At 52.6% G+C, this 26,596-nt stretch overlaps 1 protein-coding gene across 1 annotated transcript in view; it reads left to right on the top strand.

Moving 5' to 3' along the window:
* POLR3E (RNA polymerase III subunit E) overlaps positions 1 to 26,596 on the top strand; it is a 36,183-nt gene that overhangs the window by 1,585 nt on the left and 8,002 nt on the right. Inside the window, exons 2-14 of the mRNA XM_019649815.1 lie at positions 12,809 to 12,880; positions 14,008 to 14,058; positions 16,417 to 16,494; positions 17,222 to 17,337; positions 17,660 to 17,742; positions 18,616 to 18,723; positions 19,046 to 19,095; positions 20,436 to 20,555; positions 21,653 to 21,735; positions 21,975 to 22,019; positions 22,108 to 22,199; positions 23,012 to 23,132; positions 25,782 to 25,902. Of these exons, the coding sequence (XP_019505360.1) occupies positions 12,845 to 12,880; positions 14,008 to 14,058; positions 16,417 to 16,494; positions 17,222 to 17,337; positions 17,660 to 17,742; positions 18,616 to 18,723; positions 19,046 to 19,095; positions 20,436 to 20,555; positions 21,653 to 21,735; positions 21,975 to 22,019; positions 22,108 to 22,199; positions 23,012 to 23,132; positions 25,782 to 25,902 (1,104 nt within the window). The 5' untranslated portion in view covers positions 12,809 to 12,844. The remainder of the gene's footprint in view (positions 1 to 12,808; positions 12,881 to 14,007; positions 14,059 to 16,416; positions 16,495 to 17,221; positions 17,338 to 17,659; positions 17,743 to 18,615; positions 18,724 to 19,045; positions 19,096 to 20,435; positions 20,556 to 21,652; positions 21,736 to 21,974; positions 22,020 to 22,107; positions 22,200 to 23,011; positions 23,133 to 25,781; positions 25,903 to 26,596) is intronic.

Below are 26,596 nucleotides of genomic sequence, written 5' to 3'. Positions count from 1 at the left end.
GGCTTTTGGAGTTGCCTCTGCTTTCTGATTGGCTGACAGGTTACATTCCTGGGTGCAGCACAGATGCACCCCTTTGTGGCTTGCAGGTACCTCCTCTGCTCTGGACCCCCTCTTAGCTCCATCTGGTGTCCTTGTCCCCTTTCCATTTGTTGAACAGCTCTCTGTTGAGGGAAGTGTCTTGTGCCCAAGGCCACAGAGCCTCTGCCACAGAGTCCCCTTATGGCCACAGGACACCCTGTGGAGGCCCAGGTGGTCCCTGCTGTCGGGGGAGCTTGGCTTGTGGCTGGGTGGCCACAGTCCCTGTCTGTTCTCAAGTGTCCTCGTAGCTGCCCCTCTCTGGTTGGGGCTGAGTTAGGCCCCCTGGGTTGAGGTTTTGTGACTGCCTGGTCCCACCCATTCATTCACTCAGTCTTTGTACTGTACTGAGCGTCCTTCATGCCAAACACTGTTCTATTAATAGCTGTTGGAAGAACAGCATGAATTTAAAGAGAGAATAACCCCCTAACAACTTGAAGTGAGTGTAACTATCCCCGCTTTCTGGTTGAAGCACGGAGAGGCCCTCCTGGAGCCTACATTCTAGTGCAGAAGACAGACACATAAGCAAATAGACGAGGTAGCTCCAATTGTGAGAAGAACCACGAAGGAAACAGAGCAGGGAGATGTGGTGGTGACTGGGTAGGGGTTTGGGGTGCAGGTGCTTTAAGATGGGGTGGTCAGGGAACCTGTGTCCTGTGTGTGTGTGTGTGTGGGGGGGTGTTGGGGGGTAGTGGTGATAGCTCATGAAAAGGAGCCAGCCTAAAAAACCTGGGGAGCATAGATGATGTGCAAAGGCCCTGAGGCAGGCTGGGCCTGCAGGCCCAGCAGGTGGCCCACCTGGCTAGGTGGGTGATGAGGAAGAGGCAGGGGCAAGGTCACGTGGGGCCTGGGGCCATGGGAGGGAGTTTGGATTTTATTCTGTGTGACAGCTGAAGGGTTTTGAGCAGGGGATGGTATGATTTACTTTTTTACTAGGGCAACTCTGGCTGTTTCTAGAAGGATTGGCGGTAGGAAGGAGTCCACAGGAGGACTTGCCGGAACAGTGCTTTTCAAATTGCAGGTGAAGCTTTATTAGTGGGGTGTGAAATCAGCTTTAGGGGGACATTAACCAGCATTTTTCATTTCCATGAGCGAGGGTAGAAAACACCATGCATCTCTTAGAGTAGGGCAGTTATGGCTGAGAGACCTGGTCGCAGGCACAAAATTGTATGTTCTGGGTCGTTTATATGAAGTGGGTTTCTTACTGGGGGTCTTAGGCTGGAAACTTGGAAAGCCACTGAGTTGGGGGATGCTGGGTGAGAGGGTGAAGGTTGTGATCACCCCTGCACTGGCCCAGTCAGGTGTCCTGTCGGGGGAGGGGCTCCAGCTCAAGGGTAGCTCATCCACCCTGGCCAGGGACAGGCCACCAGAGCCAGTGGCCCGGAAAGCCTGGGATTGGGAACCTCCCGGCCACACCCTGACAGCACACTTACTCTGTTCCCTTCTCTGGAAAGTCCCCAAGCTCAGCTGCCCACCCAGCCAGCCGCAGAGAAGGTAGGTGCTTGGCACCCAGCTGTAGGACTTGGCAGCCAGTGCAGGTGGGCGGGGGTCTCGGGCTCGCCCATCCATCGCCCCCTGGGCCTTAGATGGCACCTGACGCTGTCAGTTTGGGGCTTCTGGGTTTCACCCAGTCCTCCATCTCCTAACCCTCACCGTGGCCCACTTCTCTCTCAGCTGGCTTTTTACTCTCCCCGCTTCAGAGGGTAGGGTAGGCCAGGCCTGTGGGTGGTGAGGCCTGCGAGGTGGAGGCAGGGCAGGGAGGGGCTGTTTCGGGCCTCTCCTGGGATGGTAAAGACTGGCCTTATTTTGAGTGGGATGGGAGGCCTTTGCTGACTTGGCTTTCAAAAGTCTCACTGGCTTTGGGGTTGAGCAAAGAGCGCATGGGCGGGCGGGGGGTGGGGGAAGCAGGGGGACCGGTTCGGACAGAGGCTGTGGCTGTGACAGGCCGGCGATGAGCTGGTGGCACTGGGGAGGCAGCCATGGGAGTGGCCAGGTCCCAGACATCCTCTGAAGGTAGAGCTGACAGGATTTGCTGGGGGCGGGATGAGGAAGAGAAGCACCAAGGATGCGGATGCCAGCGTTTTGGCCTGAGCAGTTGCAAAGTTTGGAATGTGTGTCTGGAACCCATGAGATGATGTCACACGGTGGCTGGGGCAGGGGGCTTAGATGACACTGAATCCCATGGTGACGGTATTATGCCCATTTACATATTAAATAGTTCAGGTGTTATGTAGGCAAGAAAAAAATCATGCTGGACTTACCTAAAGGTAGAGGTCTTAGGGACCCCTGAGATCTGAGGGTGCCCAGGTGCCTTGCTAACTGACCATCCCCTCCTTTTGGGCATAGGAGGGTCAGCCCAGCTGAATGTCACCCTCCGTTGTGGAGGAGAGCTGCAGCCTCCTCCACTTCTGGGTCCTGGAGGTGTGTCCTGGGGGTGCACCCGCTGCCTAGAACCTGCTCCCAAGGCTGGGCCTAAGGCCCCGCCCACAGGAAGGCCCCTCCTCCCCCTCTGAACGTCCCTGCTTGCAGCCGCATGTCCCACAGCCTGGCTCTGAAGCCCAGTGGGTCCTCTTGCTTGTTGTGTGGCTTTGGGTAAGACACATAGTGTCTCTGAATTCCAGTCTCATTATAAAATGGGGACCGTGATGCCACCTCCCTGGGTGGTTATGTTGACTACTTTAGAGAAAAGTATGGAAGAGGGTCATTTATAGACACACACAGACAGAAACACCACAGAGCGGGGACAGCCATCACACTTCGGGTTGGGCCTAAAGTCAGCCTGAAAATCAGATATCGGAGACAGGCCCCTTGGGCCTGTGCTGTTTCTGTCTGACAGCTCTCTTATTTTTAAATGTGTTTTTATTTTTCAGTTACAGTTGACATAGGAGTACAATATTATATTAATTTCACGTGTACAGCATAGTGGTTAGACACTTATATAGTTTATGAAGTGATTCCCCCCCGATAGTCTAGTCCCCACCTGGCGCCACAGTTGTTACAATATTGACTCTGTTCCCTGTGCTGTACTTTATATCCCTGTGACTGTTTTGTGACTATCAGTTTATACTTCTTAATCCCGTCCCCTTTTTCACCTATCTCCCAACCCCTCTCCCATCAGGCAACCATCAGTTTGTTCTGTGTATCTATGAGTCTGTTTCTGTTTTGTTTGTTTATTTTGTTCTTTAGATTCCACATATAAGTGAGATTATATGGTATTTGTCTTTCTCTGTCTAACTTATTTCACTCAGCATAATATTCTCTAGGTCCATCCATGTTGTTGCAAATGGCAAGATTTTATTCTTTTTTATGGCTGTGTAATATTTCACTGTATATATGGACCACATCTTCTTTATCCAGTCGTCTGTTATTGGACACTTAGGTTGCTTCCATGTTTTGGTTATTGTAAATAATGCTGCAGTGAACAGAAGGATGCATATATTTTTTTAAATTAGTGTTTTGGATTTCTTCGGATAAGTACCCAGAAGTGGGATTGCTGGGTCATATGGGAGTTCTATTTTTAATTTTTTGAGTAAACTCTACACTGTTTTCCATAGTGGTTGCACCAATTTCCAATCCTACCAACAGTGTATGAGGGTCCACGTTTCTCCACATCCTCGCCGACACTTGTTGTTTGTTGATTTATTAATGATGACCATTCTGACAGGTATCAGGTGGTATCTCAGTGTGGTTTTAATTTACAGTTCTCTGATGATTAGTGACATTGAGCATCTTTTCATATATCTGTTAGCCATCTGTATGTCCTCTTTGGAGAAGTGTCTGTTCAGGTCCTCTGCCCATTTTTAAGTGGATTGTTTGTTTTTTGGTGTTGAGTTATAGGAGTTCTTTATAAATTTTAGATATTAACCCTTTATTGGAAACTATCTTCATTCAGTAGGATGTCTTTTTGTTTTGGCGATGGTTTCCTTTGCTGTGCAAAATCAGTTTGATGTAGTCCCATTTGTTTATTTATTTTTTGTTTCCCCTGAGGAGACATATCCCAAAAAATATTACTAAGCGCAATGCCAGAGAGTTTACTGCCTATGTTTTCTTCTAGTTTTATGGTTCCAGGTTTTACATTTAAGTCTTTAATCCAGTTTGAGTTTATTTTTATATTTGTTGTAAGAAGGCAGTCTAGTGTCATTTTTTTTGCATGTATCAGTGCAGTTTTTCCAACATCATTTATTGAGAGATGGTCTTTACCCCATTGTATAGTCTTGCCTCATTTGTCATAGATTAACTGACCATATAGGCGTGGGTTTATTTCTGGGCTCTCTATTCTGTTCTGTTGATCTGTGTGTCTATTTTTATGCCAATACCATGCTGTTTTGATGACAATAGCCTTGTAGTATAGTTTGATACCAGGTAGCATGAAACCTCCAATTTTGTTCTTAAGATTGCTGTGGCTATTCGGTGGTTCCATATAAATTTTAGGATTATTTGTTATAGTTCTGTGAAAAAATGCCATTGGTATTTTGATTGAGATTGCATTGCTTTGGGTAGTATGGACATTTTAACTATTGGGTTATTGGAAAAGTCAAGATGCATTTTTGCAACAGAAAACAGGAAAAATACGTCATGACTTTTCCAACAACCCAGTATATCAATTTTTCCTATCTATGAGCATGGTATTTGTTTCCATTTATTTGTATCTTCTTTAATTTCTGTCTTCAATATCTTATAATTCTCTGAACACAGGTCTTTTACCCTTGGTTAAATTTATTCCTAAGTATTTTATTTTGGGGGCACAATTGTAAATGAGGTTGTTTTTTTGTTTTTGTTCTTTTTTAAGAGTTTATTGCGGAATTGGGGGAGGGGAACAGCATTGGAGAATGGGGGAAGGGGAACAGACAAGGTGCTGTCCTTTTGTTCTTCAGTCTAGTTGTGGAAGACATCGCTTCACTGGCCCATGTTGGTATTATTATTGCGCTCTTCCTGGGTGAGGCAGTCGCTCACCGGCTTCTGGACGGCCGCTCACGGTCAGCTCATGAAAGCTCACGCCCACTGCCAGCCAGCCCCACTGCAGCCTACGCCATCGCCGGCGACTCACAGCAGCCCAGCTCCAGGTCGAGCTGTTGTTCACCATCTCAGCTGTAGAAGGCACAGCGTCACTGGCCCTCATGTGGGATCCAAACCAGGGCCCTGCTGCTCGGAGCTGGCATCCCAAGCCCACTCCTAACCAATGTGCCACTCGGCCAGCCCAATGGGATTGTTTTCTAAGTTTCTCTTTCTGATAGTTCGTTATTGGTGTATAAAAATGCGACCTATTTCTGAATATTAATTTTGTATTCTACTTTACTAAATTTATCAGTTCTAATAGTTTTTTGGTGGAATCTTTGGGGTTCTCTGTATATTGTATCATGTCATTTGCAAATAATGACAATTTTACTTCCTCCTGACCAATTTGGATGCCTTTTATTTCTTTATCTTGTCTGATTGCTGTGGCTAGAACTTCTATACAATGTTGACTAAAAGTGGTGAAAGTGGGCCTCCTTGTATTGTTCCTGATCTTAAGGGGAATTCTTTTTGCTGTTCCCCATTGAGTATGATGTTAGCTGTGGATTTGTCATATATAACCTTTAGTATGTTGAGATATGTTTCCTCTATTCCGTGTTGATTTTTTGTCTGGAGGATCTGTCCATTGGTGTCAGTGGGGTGTTAAAGTCCCCTATGATTGTGTTACTGTTGATCTCTGTCTTTATGTCTGTCAATATCTGTTTTATATATTTAGGGGCTTCTATGTTAGGTGCATAGATGTTTACTAGGGTTATGTCCTCTTCTTGGATTGATCCCTTTGTTATTATGACATGTCCTTCTTTGTCTCTTACTATAGTCTTTGTTTTAAAGTCTGGTTTGTCTGATATAAGCATTGCTATTCCAGCTTTTTTTTTTTTCCATTTTCATTTGCTTGAAATATCTTTTTCCATCCCTTTCCTTTCAGTCTGTGTGTGTCTTTTGATCTGAGGTGCCTCTCTTGTAGACAGCATATGCATGGGTCTTGGCTTCTTATCCATTTAGCTATTATGCCTTTTCATTGGAGCATTTAATCCATTTACATTTAAAGTGATTACTGATAGGTACATAGTTATTGCCATTTTATCATTCATATTTGTGATTTTTGTTTGTTTTCTCCTTTCTTCTGCTTAAAGAAGTCCTTTTAACGTTTCCTGTAATACTGGCTTGATGGTAGTGAATTCCTCTAGTTTTTTTTTTTATCTGGGAAGCTCTTTATCCTTCAATTTTAAATGATAACCTTGCTAGGTAGAGTAATTTTGGTTGTAGGCCCTTGTTTTTTCACCACTTTGAATATTTCCTGCCACTCCTCTCTGGCCTACAAAGTTTCTGTTGAGAAATCAGCTGATAGCCTTATGGGGGCTTCTTTGTGAATAGCTAGCTAGTTGTCTTTCTCTTGCTGCTTTGAGGATTCTCTCTTTGTCCTTAACCTTTGCCATTTTAACTATGATGTGTCTTGGCGTTGGCCTGTTTGGAAATGTTCCTTTCGTTTGGGACTCTCGGCGCTTCCTGGACTTGTATGTCTGTTTCCTTCAACCAGGTTAGGGAAGTTTTTGATCATTATTTTTTCAAATAGGTTCACCATCCCTTGCTCCCTCTCGTCTCCCTCTGGTGTTCCTATGGTGCGAATGTTGTTACAATTGATGTCCCCCCACAGGTCCCTTAAACTATCTTTATTGTTTTTTATTCTTTTTTTTGTTGTTCCAATTGGGTGTATTCTGTTACCTTGTCTTCTAAATCACTGATTCGATCCTCTGCTTAATCTAATCTGCTGGTGATTCCTTCTAGTGTATTCTTCATTTCAACTATTTAATTCTGTATTTCTGACTGGTTATTTTTCATGATTTTTATGTCCTTCTTTATGCTTGCTATCTCTTTGTTGAAATTCTCATTAAGTTCCGTAAGCATTCTTATAATCAGTGTTTTAAACTCTGTCTCTTGTAGGTTGATTGCCTCCATTTCATTTAGTTACATTTCTGGAGGTTTCTCCTGTTCTTTTATTTGGGACGTGTTTTTTGGTTTCCCTTTCTGGCCTCCGCTTTGTGTTTACTTCTATGCATTAGGCAGATCTCCTCAGTCTTTGCCTGGGGGCCTTGTGTAGTAGGTGTCCTGTGTGGTCCAGCGATGCCGTCTCCCTGATCACTTGTGTTCCAGGAGTGTCCCTTGTGTGTGTTGTTGTATTCTCCTGTTACAGTTGAGCCTCGATCGTTTCTGGTGCATCGGTGGATGGGATTGACTCCCAGGCTGACTGGCTCTGAGTACTGGCTGCTCCCACAGTGTATGAGCTGCTGTGTGGGGGCTGACCCCTCAGAGGAGTCTTTGCCCCACGGGCTCTTGTGCCTGTTGAGACCCCTCTTTCGGTGTGCCACTTGTGGGACTAACCAGACAGTGCTTTGGTGTGGTCCGAAGCCAGCCTCTGGGTGTATTGTTTTGGTGTCTCTTGGTCGGGGCTCCCGTGCAGGAATTTCAGCCTTCCTTGTTACTGGCCCGTGGCCACCTGCTACGAGCCTCCAAGCTATATGTGCTTGGCTGCTGCCTGTGCTGGACCTCGAGGCATGTGGGGGTGGCCTTGCTGTGAACTGAGACTGGCTGCCACCAACAGGGGGCCTGGGGCAGCTTAGCAAAAGGTCCAGGGCCCCCTAGGCCTATTGCCACCCGCCAGCTGCCCGCAAGGCCCCGCCATTGAAAAAGCCTCCTTAGGTGTATTGGCCGGGCTGGTTGACCCGGTGTTGAGAGTGCCCTCAGTGGTGCAGCACCAGCTGGGCCGGGGGGAGTGCAAGGGAATCACAAGATGTGACTGGTGGTTTTTACGTTAATGCAGATTCAGTTCTTAAACCAGTGCCCAGCCTGTCACCACCTTCACAGCACCCCAAGAACACTGCAGCCCACCACTGCCTCGGGCTCACAAACTCCCAAGAGCTGCCCCCAAGTGGCTGTGGTGCAGTTTTTGGGTCACTGCCCACCACCAAAATCTCCCCGGGCCATTGCGGATTGTTCACTGCTGTAAAAGACTTTCACAGGTTGTGAGGCGGGACCAGCCGCCCAGGAGCCCAGAGTGCGTCTGGCAGTGTAGCTCTAGGTGGGTGGGGCGGGGTTCCAGGGAGCTAAGGGGTGTGGTCAGTTGTTTCTACAAAGTCAGCACAGTCTCTAATCCTGGTGCTGGGCGGGCGACCACCCTGCAGAAACATCCTGAGAACACTGTGGTATATGGCCTTTATTATGTTGCAGTATGTTCCCTCTGTTCTTACTTTGCTGAGAGTTTGTATCATAAATGCATGCTGGATTTTGTCAGATACTTTTTCTGCATCTATCAATATGATCATGTGATTTTTATCTTTCATTTTGTTTATGTGGCGTATCATGTTAATTGACTTGTGGATATTGAACCAACCTTGCATTCAGGAATGAATCCCACTTGATCATGTTTGATTTTTTTTGTGTGTGTGTGTACTGTATTGCTGGATTCAGTTTGCTCATATTTTGTTGAGGATTTTTGCATCTGTGTTCATCAGGGATATTGGTCTGTAATTCTCTTTTTCTGTAGTGCCTGTGTCTGGTTTTGGTATCAGGATAATGCTGGCCTCATAAAATGAGTTTGGGAGTCTTCTCTCTCCAATTTTTTGGAATAGTTTGAAAGGGATAGGTGTTAATTCTTTGAATATTTGGTAAAATTTACCTGTGACGCCATCCAATCCAGAACTTTTGTTCATTGGGAGTTTTCTGATTACTGATTCAATTACTTGAGTAGTTATAGGTCTGTTTACATTTTCTATATTTCTTCTTGATTCAACCTTGGGAGAGTTGAGATGTCCAGGAATTTATCCATTCCTTCCAGGTTATCCAATTTGTTGGCATATAATGATTGTATTTTCTTATAATCATTTACCTTTTTGCTGTGTCACTTGTCACTTCTCTTTCATTTCTGATTTTATTTATTTGGGTCCTCTTTTTTTCTTGATGAGTCTGGTTAAAGTTTATCAATTTTGTCTTTTCAAAGAACTTGGTCCTGACTTCGTTGATCTTTTGTATTGTTTTTTTTAGACTCCATTTATTTTTGCTCTGATTTTTATTTCCGTCTATTCACATTGGGCTTTGTTTGTTCTTGTTCTAGTTCCTTTAGGTCTGAAGTTAATTAGATGGTTTATTTGAGCTTTTTCTTGTTCCTTGAAGTAGGCTGGTATTGCTATGAATTTCTGTCTTAGAACACCTTTGGCTGTGTCCAATAGATTTTGGTGGTTGTGTTATTTTCATTTGTCTCAAAGTATGTTCCTTGATCTCATTGTTAACAAATTCATTTTTAGTAGCATGTTATTTTGCCTCCACACGCTTGTGTGTTTTCAGTTGTCTTGTAGTTGAGTTCTAGTTTCATACCATTCTGATAGAAGATGCTTGATACAATTTCAGTCTTCTTATACTTATTGAGACTTGGTTTGTGTCCTAACATGTAATCTATCCTGGAAAACATTCCATATGTGCTTGAAAAAAGAATGTATATTCTGCTGCTTTGTGGTGAAATTTTCTAAAAATATATAAATTAATCTGGTCTAATGTGTCATTTAAGGCCACTGTTTCCCTGTTGATTTTCTGTCTGAAGATCTGTCCATTGTTGTCCATGGGGTGTTGAAAGTCCCCTACTGTGACTGTATTACTGTCGATCTCTCCCTTTATGTCTATCAATATTTATGTATTTAGGTGCTCCTATGTTGGGTGGGTAGATGTTATAGCCTCTTCTTGGCTTGATCCCTTTATCATTATGAAATGTCCTTCTTTGTCTCTTGTTACAGCCTTGTTTTAAAGTCTATTTTGTCTAATGTAAGTATTGCTACCCCAGCTTTTTGGTTGTTTGTTTTCATTTGCACTAAATATCTTTTTCTACCTCTCTCAGTCATTATCTTTTGATCTGAAGTGGATCTCTTGTAGGCAACATGTGTATCAGTCTTATTTTCTTATTCATTCAGCTACCCTATGTCTTTTGACTGGAGCATTTAATCTATTTAAATTGATTTTTGATAGATATGTATTTATGATATTTTATTCATCTTTTGTCGTGCCCCCCCCCTTCTTCTTAAAGAAGTACTTCTAATGTTTCTTGTAATACTGGTTTGGTGATGAACTCTTTTAGCTTTTTCTTATCTGGGACGCTCTTTATCTGTCCTTTGATTCTAAATGATAGCTTTGCTGGATAGAATAATCTTGTAGATCCTTGCTTTTCATCTTTGAATATTTCGTGCCACTCCCATCTGGCCTGCAAAGTTTCTGTTTGAGAAATCAGTTGATAGCCTTATGGGAGCTCCCTTGTAAGTAACTAACTGCCTTTCTCTTGCTGCTTTTAAGATTCTGTCTGTAACCTTTGGTATTTTAATTATAATGTGTCTTGGTGTTGGCCTGTTTGGGTTCATTTTGTTTGAGACTCTCTATGCTTCCTGGACTTGCATGTCTATTTCCTTCACCAGGTTATGGAAGTTTTCAGTCATTATTTCTTTACATAGGTTTTAAATCTCTTGCTCTATCTCTCCTTCTTCTGGGGCCCCTACAATACGAATGTTGGTATGCTTAATGTTGTCCCAGAGGTCTCTTAAACTTTCCTCATTAAAACTTTTTTTTCTTTTCGCTGTTCTGAGTGGGTGTTTTCCACCACCTTGTCTTCCAGATGGCTGATTTGATCTTTTTCATCTAATCTGCTGTTGATTCCCTCTAATGTATTCTTTATTTCAGTTATAGTTTTCATTTCTGACTGCTTTTTTATGGTTTCTATCTCTATGTTGAAGTTATTTCTCAGTAAGTTCATCTATTCTTCCCCTAAGTTCACTGAGCATGTTTATAACTAGTGTGTTTTTTTTAACTCTGTATCTGGTAGATTGCTTGCCTCCATAGGTCGATCTCCTATGTCTCCCAGTCTTGGCAGGTTGGTCTTATGTAGTAGGTGTCCTGTGAGACCCAGTGACATAGTCCAGGGGTGTCCCTTCTGTGGGTTGTGTGTGCCCTCCTGTTGTATTATATTTGAGACTCGATTGCAGTTGACACATCAGTGGTTGGGATTGACCCTCAGGCTGACTGGTATGGCTACAGTGAAAACGCTGTTGTGTAGGATCTAACCCTGTGGGGCAGGAGCCACTTTAGGGGAGCTCTAGTGCCAGCCGAGCCCACCATTTGGATGTTTCATTTGTGGGGCTAATTGGGTGGTGCTCTGGTGTGGTCTGAAGCTGGCTACCAGATGTCTTGGTTCTGGGGCCTCTTAGGAGGGGCTCAGGTGTAGGCCATAGGCCAAGGGAAGCACCATTTTTGCCCAGCTTGGGGCCCGGCCCCCTGGTGGGAGCTACAAAGTGACCTGCAGATTATTGCCACGTGTGCTGGGCTTGGACTTGCTTGGCAGAGGCTTTGCTGGGAACCAATGCCGGCTGCCACAAGTCCAGCCTTGGGACCCTTTGGTGGGGACCACGATGTGTGAGCTAAGGCCGGTCACTACGTGAGATTGGTTGTGGCCACTTAGTTGAAGCTATGTGCCAAGCTTGGGGTAATGGCACACTGGGGCTGGTTGTTGCTTGTTTGAGACCTTGAGAGATTTCAGGGAAGTCTGTAGCATGAGCCAGAGCAGGCCACTTGCGTGGGATAGCTGCTGGAAGAGGTTCAGGCTGGCATGAGAGTTGGGTGGGACGGGGTCTCAGGGAATCACCAGGACGGTGTGACTGATGTTCGCCAGGTTAATGAAGAGCTCAGATTTGGCCCCCACCTGCCCACTGGGTAGGGGGAAGACTCAACGAAGGAGCAGTGGCGCCTGCCAGCACTTCTTCCCCTTCCAGGGCTTCTGTCCCTGGAGAGAGCGGCGCCCTGCAGCCCTTGCCCTGTAGTCAGACAATTCAGTTCCTCCCCGTATGTCCCTGGTCCCTTCTCTGTAGCTTAGGGTGAGTGTTTATGAATGAGTGAGTCTGTGTGCAGACCCTTTCAGAGGATGCCTGGGTCTGCCGCAGCCCTCTCTCTCTCCTGGATGGAGTTCATGCTGGTTTCCACAGCCAGATGCTGTGGGGACTCCTCTTCCTGGCATTGGACCCCTGGCTTGGGGGCTGGGACCCCTCGCTCCTCCCAGGTACCTGTGCAGCCAAGATACCCCTTCTGATTCTTAACAGCCACGTGCGGGTGTGGGACAAGCCCATTCTGCATCTCTTCCCCTCCTACCAGCCTCAGCGTGGCTTCCTCTTTATGTCCTTCGCTATGGGACTTCTGTTCTGCTAGATTTAAGGCGATTCTCTATGATGGTTGTTCTGTAGTTTAGTTGTAACTGAGGTGGTCACATGAGGAGGTGAGCACAGCTTTTATCTGTGCTCTGCCCACTTGACTGCACGTATCTTACTCTTCTTTAAAGTTTCTCTTTGGCCCCCAGTTAGTTCTGGAGTGTTCTAATCATGGCTGTGGACCAACCGGCCTCCATTCTCCTGCCTGGTGGTGAATTCTTTGTGAGTGGTTCAAAAACCCTTAAAACCAGTCATTCTTTCCCATAGGTGCAGCTTGGGTCCACCCGTTTGCACCCATTGTTTGGTGGTTTCCTGTTTTGGCTGAGGGTTATATCGTGGGCCATCCACTGTTGACTCCTCAATAGAAGTAGGAAGATCTTTTTTTGTCTCGTGCTCCTCCCTGCCAGAGCAGCTTCTGTCACAGGATGGGCACCCTGCCTGGAGTGTTGGCTCAATGACTGACTGATAGTTTGGGTTTTCGCTCTCCCTTACAGATCGAGTCTGAGGACCTGGTGGCTGGCTCCCCTAGTATGGCCAATGAAGAGGATGACCCAGTCGTACAGGAGGTAACTGCTGCTCCCACCCCTGTCTGGGCTGCAGGCAGCGGGGCCGGGTCCCTTCATTGTCCTCAGGCCAGCCTGGGACCCTCCCCCCAGGCTCCGGCCTGGCTCATCCCCCTGTCCTTCCAGGTCTCTGACCCAGCGCCTCCTGGTCAGAGAGGCTTCCTGACCACCCTCGTGGTCGTGGGACGACGCCCGCCCTTAGCACTCAAGCCCCTCACCTTGGCGTTGCCTTACACTTGGCCATAGCACGCACTAGCCCCAGACATGTCTCCTTCCACTCGGATGTGAGCTTCACAAAAGCAGAGATTTTATTCCGTTCACATGCCTGCAAAGCCAAGTTCCTGCTCGGCCAGTAATAGTTCCTCAGTGACACTTTGGTGAAGTTTGACAAGTCCCCCTTGTCCAGATTCTGTCATTCAGCAGTTGCTCACTGGGTCCCCTGGGCTGTGCCGGTGGTGTTGCTGCCCTCGGGCAGCTCAGGATTTGTGGGGCGATACTGACGGGGAGGAGCCTCAGGGAGCAGGCGGTGGGGAAGCACTTTCCAGTCTCCCAGGTCGGGGTGCATCCTTAGAGCCTCCGGGCCTTTGCACATGCTGTTCCCTCCACCTACAAGGCCCTTCACACTCAAGGCCTGCAGGTGGGGGAGAACGTGGTTCATAAGAAGAGCAGGGAAGCAGGAGGTCCAGTGCTCCCGGGGGTGGGCTAGGGGCTGGGGGCAGTGAGTGCTGAGAAGAAAGGGAGTCGGGCCGTCAGTGTCTGAGGAGCTTGCAGACCACCTTAGGGCGACGGCTGACCCAGGCCGGATGGTGGAGGCACTGGGAGGATGGGCGGGCGGTGGGCAAGCTCTCCCCTGACCCGCCCTCGGACGCAGCCTGATGGGGCTGCCCCAGGGAGGCGCATTTTCCTTGGATTTTGGTGAGCCTGGGTTGGGGGCTGTGAGGAGGGTCCTGGATGTGTGCAGACTGGAGACTTGGTTCCCTTTGTTTTTAGCGGGAGCTGAGCCCTTCCCTCCACCCCAGATGGCCTCAGGGCCACTGACCCTCACCTGAAATCTGAGGCGCACGTGCCTGCCGGGGCAGGTCGGGCACTGGCTTCTGTCTCCTGGTTGACTCTTCTCCCCTTGTCCCCAGATCGATGTGTACTTGGCCAAAAGTCTGGCGGAGAAGCTCTACCTGTTCCAGGTAATTGTGGGACCGGAAGGTAACAGGGAAGCGGGTGCTGTGGGGCGGTGGAGGCGAGTGGGTGGTGGGCCAGGAGTCAGAACCCGGGGAACCTCAGCCTCACTTGGAATTCTCGGCGCAGAGCTCCTTTGCTTCTCCAGGCGGGTTAAATAGTCTCGTTTCCAGGACAGGAAACGGGGGCAGGCAGAGCTGTGTCGGGGAGCACTGGGGACTGTCCGCAGCACGGAGGCCCAGCTCCATCTCCACTCAGCTGCCAGCCCTTGGGCAAGGGCTTCAAGTGCTCTGTGCCCCAGTTTCCCCATTTGCAGCCTGGTGCTAGTAATACCTGCCTCGCAGGGGCCCCATGGGGATTAGACGAGTCCACATCAAAGTGCTTAGAACGCTGCCTGGCGCAGAGCTGGCACTGAGGTGGCGGTCACCAGCGTTATGGGGCTCAGAGAGGGGCTTTGTGGAGCATCTCCACCCTGCCAGCTGTGAGTCCCCCAAGTTGCTGCCCCACCCCCTGCCCTCCTGGCTGTGCCAGTAACATGTCACAGCGGCTCACAGGTGTTGAGCAATGACCGTCTGTATGAACTCGCTCCCCCCAGGAAGCCTGCGGGGCTGTGCCGCTGGCGGTGCCCTTTTCTAAGGGCTGTATGGAGGCCTCACCCACACAGCACACAGGTCCCTCATGTAAATGGGTGAGGCGGAGGGTTTCAGTCTGTGCACATGAGAGCCAGACCCCCATCCATTGGAGGACGTCCCCTCCTGCTCCCCTGCAGCCCCAGGCAACCATAGCCTGTCTTCTGTCCCCGTGGATCTGCCGATTCTGGACTCCTCCTATCAGTGGAGTCACACATGTGGCCTTTTGGGTCTGCCTCCTGTCACTGAGCATTGTGATTTCAGGATTCGGCCGTGTTTTGGCGCCTTGTTCCTTTTCACGGAGGGGTGACACCCCATGGCGTGGAGGTGTTTGCACACCACGCTCTGTTCATCTGTGCATCATCGATGGGGACTCGGGGGGTTTGCACTTGGGGCTCTGAGCAGTGCTGTTGTGAGCATTTCCCACAGGTGTCTCTGCACCCGTTCACATCGCTCTTGGTCACACGGAGACGTTTGGAGGAACTGCCGGGCTGTTTTGTACCATTTTGCATTCCTGACAATAGGTTATTACTTTAGTATTTTTGTCCCCATGTTGCACATGAGGAAACGAGGCACAGGGAGGCTGGCAGCTTGTGCACAGGACCTGGGACAGGGCAGCAGCTGACAGCTCCAGGCGTCTGTCTGCCTTTACAGACTGGGGTTGGGCGCCCGTCACGTGGGACTTCTGAGCCTGTGCCCGGGACTAACTGGTACTGGTGGCAGTGACCCTGTGTGTTCATGGTGGTGTGTGGCAGGACCTGTGCCCCATGAGACAAGGACCTTGCCCGAGTAGCAGGTGGCCCTTAGGACCGGAATGGAGGCCCGTCTCATTCCAGGACCTGTGCCCTTCACTGGTAGCCCTTCACCGGGCCTTGCAGACTGGGCCTCGGACTGCTCTGGGTGAGCCTGGCCTGGCCCAGGCCCTTTTCAGTCCTGCCGGGTCCCAGCCTGTTCCTAGATCCGTGCTCCTGCCCAAGCCCCAGCCCAGGGAGCTGGGAAGAGGTGCCGTGTTGCTACTGAAGTGAGCCTTTAGGAAACAGCTGGAATGTGGCTGACCTGAAGTGGCCTCCAGGAGCGTTCACTTCACACACTGCCTCCTCCCTTCCCCTCCCCCCCCCCAGGCTGTCGTGGTGTCGGCAGCAATGGCCGTAGTTTTTTTTAGAGAAAGGGTACAAACCCTGACATCCGTCCACCCAGGGGTATTTGTACAGTGGGGGGTACAGGAAGAAAGTGTGTGTGGGGACTGGCGGGGAAAGGGGCCCAGTGTGTTCAGAGTGGTGCCTTAAGTTGTGACATAAAAGTGTCTTCACACGTGACACCGTTCAGGGCTGTCTGAGGTCAGTGGCAGACCAGCTCCCTCTGTCTTCAGCTTTCTGTTATGGGAAAGCCACACCCAGCTACGGAGAGACTGGGGTGACTAGTCTGCCTGGCCTGGCCGGCTTCGAGGAGCAGCAGGGGGCCGGTCGGACTTCCCCCTTTGCTCCCTCGTCCTCCTCTGTGTGGTGGTTCAACCTTGGACCTCATCCTCCACTCCCGCGGTGGTGCCCCATGGGCCCCAGAGCCTTCAGGATCATGTGTGTGGGTCTCTGGGTTCCTGAGACTCAGCCACATGCCTGGAAGTCAGACTTCAAAAACAGCCCTTTAGGCGGTGGCCGTGGGGCTTCTTGGCCAGAGTTCCTGGAGCAGCTCTGGTCGGGGCTGGGCATCGTGCACTCACGGCGCCCTTCCCCTCCCCAGTACCCTGTGCGTCCAGCCTCGATGACCTACGAAGACATTCCGCACCTCGCAGCCAGGATCAAGCCCAAGCAGCAGAAGGTGGGGCTGCCCGCTGATGGGAGTGGCGGGCCGGAGGGCCACTGTGGGGCCAGGGACCTGGCCTGATGGGGATGGGAGAGCTGCTGTGGGCGGAAGCTGATGGGGGGCGAGAGCCCAGAGAAGGAACGGTTAGAGAGCTCAGAGGAGAGCGAGGGCCTTGACAGCTGAGGAAGGAGTTTGCAGAAAGAAAGAAAAGAGGGTGGCAGTTATGGAGAGGCCAGAGGAACGAGGCTCAGGATGGGTGACTAATGGCGGGGGGGCTCCCATGCAGGGGTGATGCAGGGCGATGTGGGGCCTTGGAAGGTGGGGTGACAGGGACCAGGACACCTGCAGACCTGCCCGTCTGGGCGGCCGCAGCTCCAGGCCTGTCGCCACATGAGAATGCTGGTTAGCATTGCCAGGTCCACTGACTTTTCAAGAGAAAGTGGAACTGAGGATTTTTATGAGAAATCTTGGTTTTTAAGTCCAGATAGAGATCTCTGGGAGCGGAGTGGGAGGGTGACAAGCAGGGCTATGTGCCTCCACCCCACCCCCCAAAAACCCACTCTGGCCTTTTCCATTGCCGTTGGCATCTGTGGCCTGTCATGTAGACTGAAGCCTCGGGGCCCCTGGGGAGGGCCAGGATTGGTAGGGACTGGGGTTCGGCGGTGGCCACGGTGTGATCGGGGGTGTCCCTGGGGACTGTGGCTCAGGGTCCTCATAGCTGTGGGGTGCTTGGTGCCTCCAGGTAGAGCTTGAAATGGCCATTGACACCCTGAACCCCAACTACTGCCGCAGCAAAGGGGAGCAGATCGCGCTGAATGTGGATGGCGCCTGTGCAGACGAGACCAGCACGTACTCCACGTGAGTCCCTGGGCCTAAGTGTGAGCCCCCAGGGGCCTTCGGGACACTGAGGCCTTGCACCCCGGTGCCAGGCTCCCCACTGGTGTCCCACCTTTGCGTGTCTGGGCCTGCTGTAGGCCCTTCCCCATGGGAGATGTCCTCCTGGGTGGGCCCTTTAAGGGGTGTGGCAGCTCCCACCAGCTGCTTATTCCCTGGGCACAGACAGGCCTTGGGTTCTGTCGTCCCAACCCCTCCTGCAGCCTGGGTCCCTGGCTGCTGGGTTTCACACAGTGTCAGGTCTGGAACTCCGTCCCCTTGACGTCCATTCTCACTGTGCTCCCAGGAAGCTGATGGACAAGCAGACGTTCTCCTCCTCCCAGACCACCAGCAACACGTCCCGTTACGCCGCGGCGCTCTACAGGCAAGGTACCCAAGCCTGGGCCCCGGGCTGCCACTAGTTGTACGATTTCAACTATGTTAAAATACATCGAATTGCATGCTTTTGGTGGGTGAGGCGTTTGGCATGTCAGATATCTCACAGCTGTTAAAAATACGAGGACTGGTATTGAGAGTTGATGAAGCAACAAAGGAAACAAATTTGAATGCTTAGGATACAAAATAGAGAAGAATCAAAAGTAGCCTCCAGTAACTATGTGACTCGACGCTCCTGCGTCTTTAAAGCCTCGTTCCTGGCGGCCAGGACCGTTCTCTTGTACTCTGCTTGGCTCAAGCACTCTGCTCCCTCGAGCCCACGCAGCTTCCGCAGAGCCTCCTGGGCCTCTGATTTCCTCTTTCAAGCCCACGTTGACCTGATAGAAACGGGTTGTCTGTGCCCTGCCTCCCAGCGCCCGGGTCTGATTCACAGGGAAAGTCAGGTCTCATCAGAGCTGGGTAGACACTTGTCCGCCTCCGGGGGTTTCCAGCCACATGTGCACACGCTGGCTTAGTGGGATGGGTGGGCTCTGGACAGGGAGGATGAGGAGGAGAGGCAATGTGGGTGAAGGTGGGGTTCGGCAGGCAGGGAGGGTGGTAACGGAGGCCTGGTGTGGGGGGAGGGTTTGCAGGCAGGCCTTAAGGGAGTGGGCTCGTGTCCTGATCTGGGTCGTGTGCTTGCTGAGTCCAGCAGGGCTGGGTGGTCCCAAGGCTCTAGGACTGGGGGCTGGAGAAGAGAGGGGCGGTGGTTCAGCTGTGGGCCGGGGCCTTCAGGGGAGCCTGGGGCCCTCGGTGACTGCCTTGAGCCATGCTGAGTGGCTTGGCCCAGTGCCTGGACTCAGGACCGAGCCCATCTTCCTCTGCCAGGTGAGCTCCACCTGACGCCTTTACACGGCATCCTGCAGCTGCGGCCCAGCTTCTGCTACCTGGATAAAGCAGACGCCAAGCACCGGGAGAGGGAGGCCGCCAATGAGGGTAAGCTGCGGCCCCAGCGCTCCCTCTGTCTATGGCGTGAGGGGCTGGCCATGGGGAGGTATCCAAGGGACGGATTAGGGATGCTCAGCACCCCGGCCTCTACCCACTGGATGCCAGTAGCACCCACCCCTTCAGTTTGGACACCAAAAATGTCCCCTCGTTCCCAGATGTCCCCTGGGGGTCAAAATGGCGCCCCGTTGAGAACACTGACTTAGAAGTCACAGGCAGTGCTGCTTGAGGCCCTAGGGGCAGGGTGGGTGTGGGGTGAGGGTGGGGGCAGGGCCCCAGCAGAGGCTGCGAGTGGGGCTTGTTGCTCTTGCAGCAGGAGACTCTTCGCAGGATGAGGCGGAAGAGGACGTGAAGCAGGTCACGGTGAGCTGGCCCTGGGTGCAGGCTTGTAGCTCAGCCTGGAGATGGCAAGGGTGGGAGTGTCTGAGCAGAAGCCAGGCTCTGGGCTGAGCTGCTGCTCAAACTGCCCGTTCTCTAGAGCCTCCTTGCTGGGCTGCTCCCCCACCTCCCGCCCTGGCTGTCCACTGTAGATGGGATTGCGGCCCCAGCTATGAGCCGGGGGCCTGGGGTTTGTGACCAGTGCTCAGGAGGCCCAGGGAGCCACGGACAGTCTGCCCCAAAGCCCCGTGTTAATCAGCGTCTACTTCTGTCCTTTCAGTGAGCATGGCTGAAGGGTTTAACGATTATTAGAAGAATATTGATCTTCCATTTATGGCTTATAAAGCTTCCTCCATTTAAGAATATTTTATAGGTTAAAATGAGTATTTAAAGAAAAATAGTGCACAAACGACGTAGAGGTTACACAGTGCGGCTAAAGGTGTGCGTGTTCGCACATCCGTGGAGATGTGAGTCCTGCCATAACCAGCGCAGGCTCACCCCCTTCTCTTGGGAGCTTGCCGGGTGACCTTAGGTGCCTCTCTCCCTTCTGGGGGCTCACTGGACCTGCTTTCACAGGCACTCTCAGGCCCATGTGCTTTAAAGGCCCCTGGAGAACCCCAGGATTCTGGAATCCAGCCACCGGCCCTGTGCAGGTCCTGTCACGGGTGAGGCGACTAGGACTCTAAGCAGCAGGCACCCAGATACAGCTGGACCGAGTCCAAATGGAGTGCTTGGTCCCTGGTCCTGGAAAGTTGAGGGCTGGCTTCATGCGTGGCTGGATTCAGGGGCTCAGACTCTGTCACTGAGACCTGATTTCCCCTGTTCAGATTCTGTCTTCCTCTTTCTCAGGCAGGGGTCTGCTCCCAGCAGTAGAGAGAGTTGTCCCAGGCTCACATCCTCCCAGCTTCCAAGACCTCGGGGGAAAGAAACTTCTTGGTCGTTACTTTTAAGTCAAGTTTCAGACTAGACTCGTTGGCTTAGCCAACCCTGCCCCTTCTCTGTGGCTGAGAGAACCTGGTGCTCTAGCTGTCCAGGTCTATTCATGTGCCCACTCCTGTGGCTGGGGATGAGTGTTGGGGGGCTGCAGACGGCGATTCGGGAGGAACTGAGGGGCAGCTGGGTGTTTCTCATAGGAAAGTGGGGGTGCCGTTACAGTGCGAGGGGGAATGAATCGGGCGGCCACCTGCCCTGAGAAGGCTGCTCCCTGGCCTGTGTGGCAGCTCACAGAGAGGGACCCAAGAAGTGGGGGCCTCTGCCTCCCAGTGGGGCTGGGACAGCAGCCCGGGGCGTGTCCCAGGCCTGAGGCCATGGTGTTCCCTACCCAGGTACGCTTCTCCCGGCCCGAGTCGGAGCAGGCCCGCCAGCGCCGCGTGCAGTCCTACGAGTTCCTGCAGAAGAAGCAGGCGGAGGAGCCCTGGGTGCATCTGCACTACTGCGGCCTGCGGGTGAGCGGGGCGGAGGGGCGGGCGGGGCCCCTGGCAGCAGCGCAGGTCCTGCACAGTCGTAGCATTCAATGTCCTCCTCACATCACTGCTGATGAAATGACGGAGAGCTTACCTCTTGTTCATACCAAGTGGCCCGTGGTACAGCTGGTTCTGTTTTTCGTTGCTTTGCTTAGTCAAGAACCCATGACATCGTTAAGTGAGGCCTCACTGTAGTGTGGGGACCGGCCAGCTGTGTGTCCTCCATTCCAGTTGGTCCTAGCGTTGTGCCCCTGAGGGAGGGAGGGAAGTGAGGGGGGGGGGCTGCTGGGCTGGGAGCAGGGCTGGTGTTTGGTTACATATTTTTCATGCATGGGGGCCTCGAACTCAGGCGACACTTCATCTGGTCCCCCGTAGAGACTCGTCCATCTGTCACATGGCCAGGGTCACCATGTACCTGCCAAGGGCAGCTTTTACTGTATTCAGTTTTCATCTCGTGTGCTGACTTGAAACTGTATTGAGTAAGGGAGGTAATTCAGTATCAGCTCCCAAGACATCACAGGCTAGGGCTCCCCAACATTTTCCTGGGGGACAAGAAGCTCCCGATTCCTCCAAAACCTTCCTGAAAGAGATTTGGGTTGACAGAGCCTTTGGCTCACAGTCAGACTCAGAAGCTCTGTTTCCTAGTGTATGACCTTGGGCAAGTTCCCTAACATCTCTGAGCCTCAGTTTTCCTATCTGTAAATGGGAATAATAATAATAGGATCTGACTTCGTAGAGTTATTTTGTGGCTAGGTGAGTTGGTGTCATATACACAGCCTGGCACACAGTAGGTGAATGTTAGGTGCCATTTTCTCCACTGCTGTTAGCATTCCTGCAGCACACGGGCACCGAGGCATGGGCAGTGCTGGGGCTAGGTGGTCGCGAAGCCGGAAAGTGGTGGGTTGAGGCCACATCACAGGCCTGGAGTGCCGTGCTCAGGGCTGCGTGTGACCCTGGGGCCGGCCTCAGGGCAGGACAGTGGGTGGCTGGAGCGGAAGGTGATGCAGGGGTGAGACCTGGATGGTGGAGGGGCTTTGGGTTGTGCAGGCCTGGACGTCATTGAGGCCCCCCCCCCCCAGGACAGCCGCTCTGAGCATGAGCGCCAGTACCTGCTGTGCCAGCCCAGTGGGGCGGAGAACACGGAGCTCGTCAAGTCACCCAGGTGGGACTGGCCAGCCTGACCCTGGCGTGGGGCCTTCCTCGGGACGGTGGCTCCTTCCGTAGCCTGGGGGAGAGACGCCCTGGGTGGGGAGGAGGTGGTCCTCCTTTGTCTAGCTGGGGGACAGGTGGGGATGTGGTCAAGGTGGCTTCAGCCGGGGGACAGCCTGGGTTCATGGGCAGGGCTGGGGCGGGGACAAAGCCCTGGGAGCCGCTGAGCCTGCCCTCTTCCCCCTCCCGCAGTGAGTACCTCGCGATGCTGATGCCCCCCAGCCCAGAGGAGGAGAAGTGAGTGGGGGGGCTGGACACCCCTCCTTCCACACCCCCTTCCCTGCCCCACCAGCCGCTCTGACCCATCATCACCTTTGTTGAACAGGGACAAGCCCGTGGCCCCCAGCAACGTTCTATCCATGGCCCAGCTGCGCACCCTGCCCCTGGCAGACCAGATCCGGATCCTGATGAAGAATGGTGGGTGGCCACTGTTCCCTCCCCTGGGTGCGAGGCCAGAGGCCCCTGTGCCCAGGGCCCACCCAGCTTTACGTCTAGACAGGAACTGCAGTGGGGCGGGGGCTGCCTCGCCTGCCACTTGCGTGAGCGTGGCAGGCCACCGACCTTCCTGAGCCCTAGTTCACCTGTAAAACGGGACTAAGAGCTCCCGGGGGCGTGGCGAGGGTTCCGAGCTGAGGCTGCTGAGGGGCTGGTGCAAGCGGGCAATGGGCACCTTGCAGCCCTTTACCAGCTGGGTGTGTTCACTCACACCGCGCTGGGCGCCTTCCCCAGCCCCCACATGGGGATTGGTCCCTTTTCTTGGAGGACTCTAAGGGCCAGAACCTGTGGGGTCTGGAGCTGGCGAGTGGGCATGACCCTGGAGCCTCAGAGCTGGGTCCCAGGCCCTGCGCTCCTCCTGCGGTGCCCACTGAGGGTCTCGGGGCCTGAGCAGAGAGAGAGCCCCAGCAGAGGGCGCTGGGCCTCCCTAGGCCCTGCCCGAGCTCACTTGGGTTGGGGGCTCAGGTGTTGGGGTGAGCAGACATGGGGGTGAAGGGCATGGATGCTGGACCCCAGTGGCCTGGGGTCCGATTCTAGCTCTGCCACTTACTAGCCAGGTGATCATGGGCGAGTTCTGACACGTCCCCGTGGGCTGTGGCTGAGGCGTGTCCTGGTCACCACTCACATGCTGGGGGTGTTGTGTGAGCTTGAAGCTCTGCAGACTGGGGGGGCAGGGGCAAGGGAAGGGCCCAGGCCCATCTTACCTGGCCTGACACCTGCTGTGTCCTCCTCAGTGAAGGTCATGCCTTTTGCCAACTTGATGAGCCTCCTCGGCCCCTCTATCGACTCTGTGGCTGTTCTGCGTGGCGTCCAGAAGGTGGCGATGTTAGTCCAAGGGAACTGGGTGGTGAAGAGGTAAGTTCCTCTAGTCCAGCGGTTCTCAACCTTCCTAATGCCACGACCCCTTAATACAGTTCCTCATGTTTTGGTGACCCCCAACCATAAAATTATTTTCGTTGCTACTCTATAACTAATTTTGCTATTGTTATGAATCGTAATGTAAATACCTTTTTGCTTTCCAATGGTCTTAGGCGACCCCTGTGAAAGGGTCGTTCGACCCCCAAAGGGGTCGCGACCCACAGGTTGAGAACCGCTGCTCTAGTCCCTCAATGGGAACAGTTAGCCATTGAAATTCAGTGTGATTACTGCTACTGGGGCTAAGTCGGCCATAGTGCTTTCTGGGTGTCCCATCTACATTGCATGTTCTATTCTTTCTTACCATCACTGGTGTACTCTTATATTACTCCATTTTCCCTGCTCATTTGGAAGTTATCCTTTCTTATCTTTTAGTGACCGCCCTGCTGATTTCTGCATGCATTTGTGACTTATCTCAGTCCCTTTTATCCTCATCCAAGAACTCAGCATGTTTTACATTATCTCCCTCCCAACTCACATGTCATTGTATTTGCATATTGGAACTCTCTCTACTTTAAACCTCACGAGACATTAATTATGTGGTCAGTGTCCTTTCGATCTTCTCACATAGGTACCTTTTCTTTTGCCCTTCACTCCTTTCTGCGTCTCTGAGTGTCTCTCTGGACTGTTTCCTTCCCCGCGAGAATGCCCTGGCATTTCCCGTAACGCAGTCTACAGGGCGTTGGTCACCTGGAAAGCCTTCCAGCCTTGTTCTTGAAGGACATGGTTCAGCGCGTGTCGCTTTCTCCTGCACATTGCTTTCTGACTTCCGCTGTGTCTGTCCACAAGCTCACGGTCTAGTGCCGGCTCCTTCGAAGGAAATACCTTTGTTGCCGTCTACCTTGTACTCTTCTCTGTCGTTTGGGCTTTGCACAGTTCACTAAGATATGTCCAAGTGTGGATCTCTTTCGATGTATCCTGTCGGGGTTTGTAGGTCTTGATTTTGTGACTCGATGTCTTCCAGTTGTTTCCCTCTTGGGATTCCGCCACCGGCCTGTCACCTGTCAGTGTTAGGGGTGGGGACCCTCTGTAGACCCTTCTTTATGTCTCTGGAACTCGGTACAGCCTGGCACAGGGCAGACCCTTGGTAAATGTAGTGTTGCTTTCTACATTTATGCTTGTAATTCTCTTGAATCCATGCTTGAACTAAATTCTAACTGGTGTGAAACACTCACTTCTTAGAAAGCGTGGTGTACGGTGAGCAATCTGTCAAAATACGAGCTGTTCCACATTTGTAAAACAGTAATTCACTGCAGAAAGCCCAGCGTTTCCCAGTTGGTTGGCCAAGTCCATTGTAAAGTGTATTCACGTCACTGCCACACGGTGACACCTGCTCCCTGGAAGCAGACGCACGGCCTACGGGGTTGGCACCTTGCAGCTGGTCTGCGTCACCCAGCTGGTTAAATATGGGAGGCCTTTGTGATGGCGCGTCACTCATTAGAGGGGACCACCCGTGTGTATTTGTGCCCCTCATGAGCGAGAGCCAGGGGCCGTTCCAGCATAGGCCCGAGGACACTGGCCCAGGGGGCAGAGACTTGCCAGCGTCCGGCAGCGAGGCCACCACAGCTGGGGTTCGGGCTCTGCCCAGCGCCGTGCGTGCCCCTGGTACTGCTGCCCTTTGCAGCCTCTGGTCTGTCCCCGTGATGTGAGGGTCAGGCCTCCTGGACCTTGCGTGGTATGTGGGTCCTGCTGTGTGATACCGCCCTCGCTGCCACACCGAGCCTGAGGGTACTGCTCCTTTGTGTCCCGGTGAGGAGAGGATGCAGAAGTCACACTTCTGTTCAGCAAACGTCCTTCCTGACTGCTTGTCTGGCTCGCATGGTGCTCCCTCAGACATGGTTCCTGTCCTCAGGAGACGGGGGGCAGGGAGCCCAGGGCAGCTGAGCACTGGATGCTGAGATCCAGGGCCCGGAGCAGCGGGTCCGACACAGGCCAGGTCCTTGTCCCCACAGCGTTTCCATGGGAATGGAGTGGGAGCAGCTGGTGGCCGGGTAGCATTGTGGAGGGGCCCAGGCAGCAGGAGCAGAGATCCAGCGGGCAAGGGGTGTTGGGGTGCTGTGGTCCCCGGGCCGTAGGGTCTGTGTCTGCACCGGGGGTCAGGCGGGGGCTGTGGAGCCTCGGCGCCCGCTCGCTCACCCTCGCATCGCCCCCGCCCCGTGCTGCGGGCCTGTGCTGCCCCAGCCCCTGACCCTTTTGCCTCAGTGCGCGCCCCCCCCCACACACACCAGTCTCTCTTAGCATCGCACCTGCTTTCCACGTGGGACTTGCTGTTCCCCAGACCCCTGGGCTGCCCATGTCTGTCTCCGAGCCCCTGCCCCTTCATGACCGACCGTACAGAGGCCCTTGGGGCAGGGCTACTTGTGAAAGGGGGGGCAGGGGGTGTCAAGAAGGCCGGAGGAAGAACTCCTGGGGAATGCACGTGGGATGGGCTTCTTTCCACAGAGCCAGGCTCTGAGGGGAGCTGTCAGTGCCCAGGCTGGTACCGGCCAGGGCGGGAAAGGTCCGCGGGCTTCCTTCCACTCAGAGCTTGGGGTTGGAGGGAGGGGCTGAGGGTGGGGACTGACCTGCCGCCCCTGCTCTCATTGGCAGTGACATCCTGTACCCCAAGGACTCCTCCAGCCCTCACAGCGGTGTGCCCGCCGAGGTGCTCTGCAGGGGCCGAGACTTTGTTGTAAGTGCCCAGGCCTCCTGGCCTCCTGGGTGGGGGAAGGTGGGTGGGGCAGCACAGGGCGCCCAGAACCTTGGCCGGGCAGCAGGCAGAGGGCAGCTGTTTACGGGCAGGGCCGGGCCTCTGGACTCTGTCACCCTCTTTCCTCTGAGGATCGTGGCATCTCAGCCTCATAGGGACCTTTGAGTTTATTTCACGGGGGGGACCGGGGGGTTGCGAGCCAGAGGCCCATAGGGACATATTTCGTTTGGCCTGAGTAGTGTTTTTAAAATGTTGGTTTGGCTGTTGATTTTCCAAATCAGAATCCTGATACAAATCAGGTTTCTAGCTTGTAATGAGTGATCGGAGAGCCTGGCAGGACTGGCCCATGGGGCTGCCGACCCCCGGCTCGCACCATCCTGGGCACGTGTGCGCCCCTCAGCATGTCCCTGCACTGTTGCCTGGGCTCCTGAACTGTGTTCCCTCATCCCGTCACCCCACCCACCTTATCCAGAGCTCAGGTCCAGGCGAGGCATCTCCTGGGCTTGAACTTGGAACTGCTGGGGACTGCACTGCTCCCGGAGCTCGCAGTGTGCTCGGAGTTGGCTGGGTTCTGCGTCCCTGGAGCTGCCCCCTGACCGTGGTCACGCAGGGCAGCCCTAGCTGTTTGGAGAGCGCGTCCTCATTTCCCAACCGGGTGGCCCCACTCCTTGGACAGTCAGCGTCCAGGTGCCCGTGTGCAGTTTCTTTGTGTCTC

This window comes from Hipposideros armiger, unplaced genomic scaffold (genome assembly GCF_001890085.2).
Source record: "Hipposideros armiger isolate ML-2016 unplaced genomic scaffold, ASM189008v1 scaffold_135, whole genome shotgun sequence".
Classification (NCBI taxonomy): Eukaryota; Metazoa; Chordata; class Mammalia; order Chiroptera; family Hipposideridae; genus Hipposideros; species Hipposideros armiger.
This window is presented reverse-complemented; position numbering and strand designations above follow the sequence as displayed.